Source organism: Notolepis coatsorum, assembly GCF_963971535.1.
Source record: "Notolepis coatsorum genome assembly, chromosome: 2".
Classification (NCBI taxonomy): Eukaryota; Metazoa; Chordata; class Actinopteri; order Aulopiformes; family Paralepididae; genus Notolepis; species Notolepis coatsorum.
The window spans coordinates 171,463,038-171,475,915 of record NC_140166.1 but is presented as its reverse complement, the minus strand read 5'-3'; the positions used below and the strand labels follow the sequence as shown (position 1 = coordinate 171,475,915).

Below are 12,878 nucleotides of genomic sequence, written 5' to 3'. Positions count from 1 at the left end.
GCGTGTGAAATGGGAGTTTATTTTTATGTTGTACCCCAATGGCAACGTACAGTATAGTGTCCTCCTGTAAGTTGATGCACGACACTATAATACAAATAATCAGTCAGTCGGTCAATCAATCGATCATATGGGTCTAGCCTACCTTGTTCTTAGAGTGCCATGTGAAGTGCAGGCTGTTGGTCTCACTGGGCACAGGCAGGGTGAAGGAGAGGGCATAATTATTCACCACATCGTCTCGCACATAATACAGTTCTGCGTCCAGGCCTGAGAGGGGAAAAGAAGACATTCAGTCTGATACCAGGCTAAAAACAGGGACAATTTCCCCAGTACTACAATCCAATACCAAGAATAGTAAAGTGACTTGATTTGCTGCATTTTTAAACATGAAAGATATTTAGATCTCTGATGTTAGATCTCTTTAATGGAGAAAAATGCATGAGCCTATATGTCAATAATTTGTGTCCAAATGACCCCAAACTGAGGTCATACTGAGGTCATACTAAGGTTAAGTGACGCAACGGATTTGTTCTACCGTATCGGTCTGAATATAAGACGACCCGGATTATAAAATGCCTGTTTGCATTTTTAAGGCAGTCTTTTCCTGTTGCCTATACCCTAGGCTCCGTTACCCATACTGTACAAACTTTGAAGTCTGTTGCTTAGACTCAATTATACCTACCTACTGCTTTCACTGTCTACAACTGCCCTACACTGTAATCATAGTAATCATAATAATCATAACTACCAACCTCTACTATAGTCTACCTATATAACTTTATGATGGCATGTACAATAGTGCTGTATATATATTCATATTTACAGCATAGTACTGTATATATATATATATATATATCCATATGTCTGAATATTAGTGATGCACCGATGTGAAAATTGTGGCCAATACCGATAACCGATATTAATATTGCTGTTCTGGCCGATACCGATATTTACCGATGTCGATATCTCTGTATAGAAAACACTTTATGATAATCAAATAAAGAGCTATTTTCCAAAACGCTTTCTTTTTGTACTTTTGCAACTTATTTTCAGAAATAAAGAAATATTTTAACTATTTAAGGCCAAAACAAGTATAAAAAAAAATATTTAAAAATTAAATTATATATTTTTTTTATATATCGGTACATATCGGCACTATCTTGATATCGGACCGATACCGATGTGTAAAAAAACTGCCATATCGGCCGATCTTATATCGGTGGCCGATATATCGTGCATCACTACTGAATATGCCTGCATTAGGGGTGTAACGGTACACAAAAACCACGGTACGGTACGTACCTCAGTTTTGAAGTCAAGGTTCGGTACGGGTTTTCGGTACAGTGGGGGAAAGTTTGGCTTTCCATGTTCCACTCAGGGGTGATGTAGTGTGCAGTAACTAATTGTACTTGTAGGGCTGTCAACGAATATTCTATATTGAAATTAATAATCGACTTGTAATTTTTTTTTTTTTTAGAATTATATTAGATTGTGAAAAAAACAGCCCCTGTGGGCGGTCGTTAGTGGTTAACATACCGGTGTATTCGTTATTAGAGTGTGAAAAAAACAGCCCCCGGTGGGCGGTCGTAGTGGGGCGGTCGTTAGTGGTTAACATACCGGTGTATTCGTTCGGTACACTACACAGCCTTTCGGTACGGTACACACTAGGGCTGACCTTCGAATTTTTTTTTGGCAATCGAAGCTTCGGGGCCGAGCTTCGATTTTAATTCGAAGCTTCGAATTAAAAAAAAATTAATACATTTTTTTATATAAATTTTTTTTATTTTTATTTTTTTTTATCTTATGTTGTGGGACTTGTACAGCACTTTGGTAAACTTTGTTGTTTTTAAATGTGCTCTATAAATAAAGTGGATTGGATTAATGAATTAAGTAGCCCCTTTCGTGACTGTGACGCAGCCAACACGGCTGTGTGATTTAATTCAAGGTGGATCGCTGTTGTCGTTTGAACAACTTCAGATTTCATGGGAACTACCAATCCCCCAAATCAAGAATGTTTAAGATGAATGAAGTAAGATTTTGATTATTTGAAATATGGCCTGTGTAGACTAAACTATGCACAGAATTATGTCAGTCTACAAGGTCCGGATTCTACATGGTCCGGCAATGTAGACCTTGTAGACTCCACTACAGACCAATTATCAGTGAATGTTCATGCATTTTTAAGAAGGGCTACTTCCACAAAAAAACAAAGAACTCACCAAAACATCTCAGTAGCACCTTATCTAAATGTTCTATTTCATATATGGAGATTCATATTTATTTATGTATTGCATGCATTTCTACATTTTATTTCCTATTTTGTTTATTCATCCCAGTATCTTTCTGTGTGGAATTCTACAAGGCATTTACATTCACATTTACATTTAGTCATTTAGCTGACGCTTTTATCCAAAGCGACTTACAAGTTCTGTACGACAGGTCATCAGGAAGGATACAACTCTATCAGCTGAGTAACAATATTCATCAAAGTGTTGCGTGTTACAGTGTAGGTTAGTTTATTAGGACAAGTGCATGACAGTAAGGTTAGTTAGGGTTAGATTTTTTTTATTTTATTTTTTTTATTTTATTTCAGATAATGGTTGAAGAAGTGCGTCTTTAGTCGACGGCGAAAGATTGGACGGGATTCGGCTGTCCTAACTGGGGTGGGTAGTTCATTCCACCATTGTGGGGCAAGGACTGAGAATAGGCGTGTAGGTGGTGTATATGTGTTTGAGGATGATATCCTTCAAACAGGCAATAGTGATGATATAATTTGGGCAGTGCTGAGCTGGGTTACTTTCCTCCAGTGTATTTGTCCCCCGACCCCACCCAATGGCCCCATGCACCCACACACACACACACAGTCACACACACCGAAAAAAAAAAAAAAAAAAAAAAATCGAAGAAAAAAAAAATATATATATATATATATTCTTTTTTTAAACTTCGATTTCTTTTTAATGTTCGAAGCTTGTGCCATCGAACGAAGCTTCGAAGCTTCGAAGTATTTAAGACAGCCCTAGTACACACTGAAACAGTTCGGTTCGGTACGGATATCACTGTAGTGTACATATTAATACTACAACTCTGTACATACATCTGATTAGCACTATACTCAGTAGTACTAATTTATATATGTACATTGTATATTACTAGGGATGTTCGATATTGGCTTTTTTACCGATATACCGATATTGTCCAACTCTTAATTTCCGATACCGATATCAACCGATACCGATATATGCAGGGTCCCCCCCCCCATGCACAACATTATGCATACTTTTGACAATAAATAAAATCTGAATTTGTTCTTACTTGCTTGCCTGGGTAAATAAAGGTTAAATAAATGTAAAAAAAAAATGCCAATATCGGCCGATAATATCGGTAGGCCGATAATATCGGACATCCCTATATATTACTATATTGCACTTTACTGTTACACTCTAGTTGGATCCCAAACCTCTTTTTGTTGTGCTGTATAATGACGATATATTTTAATCTAATCTCAAATGTAATCTCATATTCCATGAATTACATGTTCAGTACACCTTACTTTTAAAACACTAGATTGTTGCTGTTTGGATGTTACTGTATGGCAGGTGAGATGTTTGATTTGTTGTTTAATGTCACACAGGCTTACTGCAGGTCTAACATCTGGGAAGGTTTTAGGGGTCAGATTCTGTCCCTGCAAACTCTGTCACAACATCTGCTTCATGGAGGCAATTTTTCCCTTTGCTTCTGTATCAGATATTTCCTACACAGCACCGCAACTGTGGGGAAGACCACATTCTTAGAACATTGCAATTGTTGCCCCTGCCAAGAAAAGCAACCAACGATGACCCCCACCCCTGATGACCCCCCCACACACATACACACAGTGCGAAAAGTGCTTCCATTCACAACAAATCAAGTCATCTTACCTTGAGGGAGACGGAAACACAACAGGACTATAAGAAACGACAACATACACTTTGCCACATGGAGAAAGCTAAATATTCACTCAAAAACACCAGCGTGGATCGGGGGGGTTCCTTTCAGTGACAGACACACAGGCTAACTACATCTGTTAGCACTTGAGAGCTCTTTAGTGCCCAAACTGAAGCACATCAAAACACTCAAGTGAGAGTGAGACAACCCCGAAAATATGTAGGGCTGTACCGAATGTAATTATTTTTTTTACATTCGAAGCTTCTATTGAAGTTTTCAAATGAAGCTTTGAATGTCTGTCGTCATATTTTATGACGTAATCATAAATCTTTTATATATATATATATATTTTAAATATCCTCAAACAAAATCCTCAATTTGAATAAAGTGATTAATCTGATTAAATGATTTTTTCTTTTTATTAAATCAACTTTAAATTAAATCAATATAACTCATCGTTTCATCAACATAAATAATCTAATAAGAGCACGGTTGGTACAAAAGTGATGGTGACGTCTTGATGGAGCGCCGAGCGCCAAACGGATGCAGATAGGCTACATAATTTATGATAAATGTTTTATTTAAATTTTATAATATTATAAAATCAATTGACGATCAGAGCATCAAACCCCCCCCCCCCTTGATGCATTCATGATGAAACATAATACCTATTATATACCTTTGATTTTGAAATAGTAACGTATCCAGGCGAGCAACACGAATGACTTTAGCTAAATTCACACAGTGCTCCATAACTCAGCTTTCAGGAATTAGCCCGGATCACTCAGAAACTATACAATATTCACCACAGGATAACACGTGAACGTATACATGTTTTTACATGTTGGACGAGAGATAGTGACCTTCAAATGAGCCATAGTATTGTCTCCATAGCTATAATATAGAATATAGATATAGCTCTGCAAACATTGTGACGCACAGTGAAAATGCCTATCTTTTAGCGTGGCCCATTGACTACAGGATGAGGATAATCTGGCGCTTAAAGTGTTAAAAGGAACACGCCTAATGCATGCACAGAGAAGAAAAGGGTATGTACTGTATCTGCTTGTCTAACTCCAGTGTAGATGGCAAATAAGCTAATTTCCCAAAAAGTTGGCATGTTCCTTTAACACAGTAGAGCTATGTATATAAAGATATTCTAAGAAAATGGTCTTTCACCGGACTGTCACTGAAACTGAAGAGGTATGGGGTCAAAGCGCTGCAGTGAATACTCTGTGAGGGTTGTGAAATCCCCAGCCCCGGCCTGAGGGCAGCGTTATCAGTAGGTAGAAGGCCTCTGTCTGGGGGAGTGGAGCCCGTCTATCAGTCTCTGAGGATCGAGTTAAAAGAGAGGAGGGGAAGAATGTGGCCAGGCTCCCCCCAATACCCCAGGGCACTGTCTCAGAAGAGCTCAGTGCTTCTCATGGACCTTTCTCACATTGGCTCAATTAGAAACATTCACGGGGGCCTTTGCCCACTGGAGGAACTGGCGGGGAGGGGGGGGGGGGGGGTACCTCTGGATAGACCCGTGTCTAACCCTGAGCCCCGGAGGGTCGGACGGGCCCCGTGGGCACCGCTGGATGGGTTAACGCTGATGCCTCGGGACGTTTTGACACCTCATGAGGTAATGGACTAGAAGGAGTCTGGGGGGGAGAGACATTCCTCCGCCTCCTCGGAGCGATACCCAGCTGGCTAAACTGGCCATGCCCTTACCGCTGACTGAACACAATAGTGGACGCTTCGTACCTTTTATACACGGGCGCTCATGCGCAAAACCCCAGGCGTGGACTTCAGATCCACACACACACACACACACACACACACGCAGCCACAGATTAGAGCGTCGATAATTACCTTCCTCATCGCGCTCAAACTCTGTGTGACTCTCTCGTATCCCTGCATGGGGCCACCACGCTGATACCAATTAAAACTATGCAGCCAGGGCAGGAGAGGGGAAGGGCAGAACTGAAGCCTGACGCTCGTCCTTCCCCACAGAGTCACTTAGCTGAAACAGGCCCAGACACAACATCCTCACAACAGCAGTCAATCAACCCCACACTCCTTAGTTAAGAAGCAGCCATTGAGAGTGAGGATAGGGGGTGTGTGTGTGTGAGTTGAGAGCGGGGATAGGGGATGTGTGTGAGTTGAAAGCGGGGATAGGGGATGCGTGTGACAGTGAGGCCTAGGGGTTGTGTAGCGGGTTAGTCTGGTCATTGAGAGTCAGACTAGGGGCTGTGTAGTGAGTTAGTTTGGTCATTGAGAGTGAGACTAGGGCATGTGTAGTGGGTTAGTCTGGTCATTGACATTGAGAGTGAGGCTAGGGGATGTGTAGTGGGTTAGTCTGGTCATTGAGAGTGAGACTACTAGGGCATGTGTAGTTGATTCGTCTGGTCATTGAGAGTCAGACTAGGGGCTGTGACGCTGTGTAGTGGGTTAGTCTGGTCATTGAGAGTGAGACTAGGGCATGTGTAGTGGGTTAGTCTGGTCATTGAGAGTGAGACTAGGGCATGTGTAGTGGGTTAGTCTGGTCATTGAGAGTGAGACTAGGGCATGTGTAGTGGATTAGTCTGGTCATTGAGAGTGAGGCTAGGGGATGTGTAGCGGGTTAGTCTGGTCATTAAGAGTGAGACTAGGGCATGTGTAGTGGGTTAGTCTGGTCATTGAGAGTGAGACTAGGGCATGTGTAGTGGATTAGTCTGGTCATTGAGAGTGAGGCTAGGGATTGTGTAGTGGGCAGATTGGTAAATGATGTGGAGATATAAACTAGTGCTTTAGACCTCAGCATATCACAGCACTCCTCTGGCTGAGCTGTACACTAGTGCTTTAGACCTCAGCAGATCACAGCACTCCTCTGGCTGAGCTGTACACTAGTGCTTTAGACCTCAGCAGATCACAGCACTCCTCCGAGGCTGAGGCGGGAGAAAGCAATGGAAAAGCCCATATGTTTGTAAACAGCAGTCTTGGCTGGTTAGCCATCACAATGTGCTAAGAGTCTCTCGCCAGATCCTCATCACGTCGGCTGGTTTCCATGACTCACAACACACCACTGCAGACAATTCTTACACTGCCGGCAACTAGCTGGTTACAACAACCTGTGGTCTAACCACATTAGCCAAGCAGCGGATAGTCCCCTTAACACCCAGACTGTGTTGCGAACAGCCAAGAGGGAGGGAGGTTCTCTTTTATAATAATCATTTCATGGTTAAACTACTTCCACTATTGCGCTTGAGAAAGGATATACACTAATAGACGTAGGGGAATTCCACAACAATAACATTAGCATCCCTCACTAAACAGATTAAGGGCCTACATTTTGACTACACTACTATAAGTAGAGCCTGACCGATTAATCGGTCTGCTGATTTAGAGCGCTCTCAGACTCTGACATTGTTTATAACTCAGTCATAATACTCACGCATGAATCTCATAGCTAGCTTGATAGAGTAGAGAATACATGGTTTAAAGTTAGTAGAGCCAACATCAGATGTTTTTCCAGTGACGTCACTCATTACATAGTTGTTTTCTTATATAAATATATTCATATAAATGAATCATTAGTGAAGATTAAGCTATTTAGAATAGAATAAAAAATAGAACATGCTATTCAAAATAGTTTGGTTCGAGCTCAAATATAATTCAGTTAATGTCTCGTAATTTATAATTTTTTTACAGATGGTTGAGGATGGAAGAAGGGAAGTGTGGGACTAAATTAAATATATATACACATAATATGAAGAATATCAGCCGATATTGATATCGGAATATTTTACTCCCCAAAAATAGAGTATCTACCTACCCCTCAGGATCTACCTATAAGGCCTACATATCGCTGCTGTTGGACGAAAACGATGTGTTTTTACTTTAATTGAAAATTAATACGGTGCTCTATGTTGTGAGCAAGTGTCATGCCATTAAAACTACATAAAAAAAAAACCGAATGAAGAATTTCAAAATAGTGAAAATACACATGGTGTCAATCTGAAAGTGAGTGTCTTTCTTAAACGCTGAAAATGTGACTCTTTGAGACAACAGCAGTCTGCCCTTCTCTCCACCTGGAGAGATGACGCATAGTGCAGACCCGCTCGAGAGCTACCGGTAGCTACCAGCGCACGGTCCAGTAATGTCCCTGACCCTGACGTCAACGAATGTAGTAAATAAATTATACAGCGCTGGTATGTCTAGAGGTGAAAAGCCTATGGCCTATATACCACGAAGAGCAGCGCCACGGCTAAATCTGATCAAGGGATGAGGTACAGAAGAGCGACTGAAATGAATGGCTAGGATAGGAATGTGGTAATGGTTGTGCAGGAACTGAATCACCCAAGACATCAGACTGGTGGCAGAAGGGGGGGGGGGGGGGACTCAGGGAGGGTGGTGGGGGGGTTAAAAGAAAACCCCAGCCTCGAGGCAACAGAGGCACACCACATAAAAAGGACAAGCTTTCTACTTTTACTACGCCGTCGAAACAACACATGACCCAGTAGGCGACTCCTTGAAAGCATCGGAACCTAAAAGAGGAAACCTACAGTAGGACCACATCAGAACAACAACGCCTAGGGTGGTATTCTGGTCTCTGCCATTACCTGATTGCCCCCCCCCCCCTCCACCTTGTTGTATTAAAGGGGAACTACGCCCAATCTAATAATTCATACCATGTTATTCACGTAGTCTAAGACGGTTCAAAAATATTAGTGAGCACAAACAACTCTGTCCTAAATCCAAAGACTAGAGCTGCTCCATAGACAATGAATTGGGAGACGTTATAGATGACACTGAGAACACTCAGGGGAATGTTCAGGGGATATGGGTACATTTCTGTTTCACAACTGAGAACACTACTACCGAATAAAGCTCATTTGGGTATAAAAACTCAAACAAACATTCCGTGGGTCCACAGAATCAGTCTCCCATTCATTGTCTATGGAACAGCTCCAGCCTCTGTATACCTGATGACATCACAGGTTTGAGCCTTGCTTCTGTGGCTTTATGAGAGAGTGGCTCATGGTCCAGGGTTCTCACTGTTTTTGAGAAATCATTTTCCAGGACCTTTTCAGGACATTTCCAGAAATGTTTCTTGACAATCCAGGACAGCACTTCACAAACGGTCATATCCACTCACAACACAACCGGTCATATAACTTACCCGGTAGGTCTAGTATCCACACATTTAACCCCAGTTTTATTTCTCCTATTTTAATGATGCAGGGTTTATGGTGAAGTGTCTCGTGTTCATTACAGGTGACTGCTACACCCATCACTGCTGACTGTACAATAAGGTCATCTGGCCTCCTCTTGTTGTTAGCACCAACTCCTGTGTGCCAACAATTCCTTGTAAATGTACGTAATTTAATAGGGAAGTTGCTGTAAAACTCAGATTATGTATTTTTTAGCTACACAAAATGTACGTTTTGTAGTCATTATGGTTTACAGCAATAAAAGAATAAGGAGAATAAGCATGAGCTTGAATGCCATGGCAGGCCAAAACAAAGGGAGCGTGGTGCACAAATTGCCTTGGGCAGCGCTGCTATAATCCTATAACCAGGCTAGTTTCAAACAAAATACTAGGTTTACACAGGCAATATGAGTGAGGGGCTAAAAAATCCAGGACAACATCGATTTTTTCCCCCCAGGATATTTTGGTAAATTGTCCATGGCTGGAAATCTAGGTTTTACAGGTTTTACAGGACGAGAGGGAACCCTGATGGTCACACATGTTGACTGAACTTTTCTAGGCCATGGAAATAACATACTTCATGAATTCTTAATTCCAGTGGTGTTCTCCTTCAATGCCGCTCACCATGCATAAACGACTCTAGATTCTAACCACCCTTTGTGTCTACAGCTCCCTTCTGTTGCTCTGCTGTAACAATCCAGTTCAGTAAGGGATACCAGCCTCGGGGCAGACGGAACACAGTGTCATGAGCGTTGAACTTGCATTCCAGGTTAGGGACGTCTTAGCGAACGCACACTCTTTTACAGCCAAGCCGCACAAATTGCATACATTGTACCAAAACTGGTGGTCTAAAAAAATAACTGCTATTCCACCGTATTTGATCGATTCAATCTACTAAAACGTGTAAATAGCGAGTTGTCGAGCGACACTTCTGGGGTAATAAATGAAACCACGATGTCGGCCCTTCCAGAGTAAAGTAAACACGCCGTGTTCCCCTGCAAGCTCTGGATCACGTTGCAGGCTTTGGAAGGGGAGAACAAAAGATGGCAGCGGCCAGGTGGTCGGACCAGGACAGGTATAACAAAGACCCTCCTGTGCAGGGAGTCGCACTGTGCCTCCCAGAGCCTCCATCCCTGAGTGCCCAGGAGATAAACCCCCCCCCCCCCCCCCCACGGCCTCTCACTGGAGAGATACTGGACACATTAACAGGGGAGGGGGGGAAATGAGGGCTGGCTCGAAATTCTATCAACTGGAAACTCCAAACAAACCTGTAGGAATGAGGCAGGCGCAGGGTAACGCAGGGTAACGCAGGGTAACGCAGGGAGAGGATCTCATGATCTTGGGTTTCACAGGGACACTACGGCTGAGGAGGCTTACTGCTCGTACGTGATGGGAGCAGGAGACCAACGGGAAACAGCCTTGTGTGTTAGAATGCCCATGGATTGATAAGAAAGTTTGCAAATAGTCGTTTTTAAATGTATTTTAGATGTTTAGGTGGGAATTGTTAAAGGTGCTGTACGTGGCGTTTTCTTTTGTTAAATTAAGTGTTAAATAGCTCTACATGCTGTGTGTGTTTGGTCAGTAACATGGGTCCCCCAGTCCCTCCGCTCTGCAGTAAACACAAAATATATTTTCTGGTATTCCTTACCACTTCATCCAATCAGGAGAGAGAGCCCTAGAAATGTGTACTTATTTGCAACATTTGCTTACTGCACTGGCAGATTAGTTTACTTGCTTCAAGCAAATAAAAACTCATTTCTATTTATTATTTTTGTCAGACCATTTTTGCCGTGTGGAATTCTCTCTCCTGGTTGGATAAAGTGGTAAAGGGAGACCAGGAAAGAATTTTTTTGTTTACTGCAGAGTGCAGACATACATCATGCAAACATGATTTCCAGCTAAAAACAATCATAAGACACTCTGGAACAACATATTATCATGTTCTCCTGTGCACTGAGATTTATGACGATCATGGTCATTCTCAACTATGACACTATAGCGAGTCATCAACCAAGTATCTTGTTGTAGCCTTTGGTTCAACCCCTGGTGGAATGTTGATGGTTCACACACTTGACTGAAAATATACAATAGCTGTAGTGGTACAGTGTTAGTCCAAATCCATCTAGCAGCCAGATGTATTAAGAACATGTGTACATATAGAAAATGAAGTAGGACTATTGTGTACACCACTTTCCACACAGAGTTTGGGATTTAGATTTGTTTTTAGCAAAAACAGACTGTTGGTGTGAGAATGTGCTTGCTTATCGCCACACAAAACATAATGCAATGTGTATACAGACTTTGGATAATAAGAATAATAGGATAAAAATGACTGGGATTATGATTAGGCCTTAGGTGGCAATCCACAAACAGTTTGTTTACAAGTGAGGCTTATCTGGAATAGGCCTAACGCTACACTTACACTGTAGGCCTGTGTAACTCTAACACGTTTCTTTCTTTAAAAGGTTCCGAGATCACGACAACGTATTGACCTTGCCCATTCAGAGGGGGGGGGGGGGGGGGGGGTCACTGCTGCCATTTTTCCAAATTCCATAATTCTACGATTCGATTCAAGCCATTCAGATTTCTGAATCGCATGAACTGAATCACATTATCATATGAATTTGGAAAGCGATTCAGGGGGCTGGATCTACCCCAGAATTCTGCACAACTCTCCTGAGCCCCTGAAACAGATGGGAGGTGGGAACAGAATGGTCACGTGCATGAGAGGCATAATTGGCGCAAGAACACACCAAGCACGGGGGTTTTAGGCGCATTTCTGCAATTCTGTGTCTGGCGCCCAGAGAAAATAGCCTCAGCATGGGTCTTATCCCTACCCCCCTACACACGTGGGGGCGTGTCCGGTGTGGAGTGAAGCGGGCGCCAGTTCAGTGTGCGTTCCATCATATCCGTCCCGCTTCCAGCCGGTTACGGGGGTGAGAATTCTGCACTGGCAGCCCCACACACACACCTCTCTTTCTGCAGGTGGCCGTGCGAGTGCCCAGACTAATGCCAAACAGGTGAGGAGGCGAGAGGCAAAATGAGAGATTAGGTCTATCCTGGCCGTGGCTGACGGAGCTTGGCCGCGCAGGAACGGAAAACCACTTTCAGATGTGACTTGACTTCCAGGTCAACATCACAGCGCCTGTGGGACTGTGATGTAGACGAGAGGGTCAGAAAGGGCACAGGACGATCCTCACGTGTGGGACGTGCTTAACTAATACAAATCTCATGAATCCCAGGGATCAATAGTCCCAGTGTTGGTTGATGTATAATGTCTTGTTCTGGTTCCCGGGCGATGGACACCGAGACTAATCCTGAGACTAATTCGTCCTTTAACGCAACCGTCCACTCGCCGGGGGGAAGAAGAGTCAAGAATTGAACGTATGTCGGACTGAATGTCTTGAGAATAACGTTAAGTTAACGCGATTAAGAGGCGCACATGTGACGAACATAACCTGACGCAGATTATGTGTGTATGATGTACTGGATTTTACAGACCCCAGGAAGACTAGCTGGTGCCGTTGGCATTACCGTAAATAAATGGTAGAAATGCACCATCTAGTCAAGGCTACAACAACAACAACAACAACAACAACACAGTGGTGCTAAAGCAGTCCGTGCTCTAGCGGCATTCTTCAGCTGGTGGAAAAACACTCTTTTAAGTCACCATCTCTGAGGTTTTCTTTCACTCACTTCAAAGACACCATACATCATTTTCTCCTCTTTTATTCCACAAGAGTTCCCCCTCAGGGCGAAGAAGAAGAAGAAAAAAAGGATG

At 42.7% G+C, this 12,878-nt stretch overlaps 1 protein-coding gene across 2 annotated transcripts in view; it reads right to left on the bottom strand.

Moving 5' to 3' along the window:
• ryk (receptor like tyrosine kinase) overlaps positions 1 to 12,878 on the bottom strand; it is a 140,291-nt gene that overhangs the window by 96,183 nt on the left and 31,230 nt on the right. For both annotated transcript variants that reach the window (XM_084307356.1, XM_084307357.1), the window contains exon 2: positions 143 to 264. In XM_084307356.1, the coding sequence (XP_084163482.1) occupies positions 143 to 264 (122 nt within the window). The remainder of the gene's footprint in view (positions 1 to 142; positions 265 to 12,878) is intronic.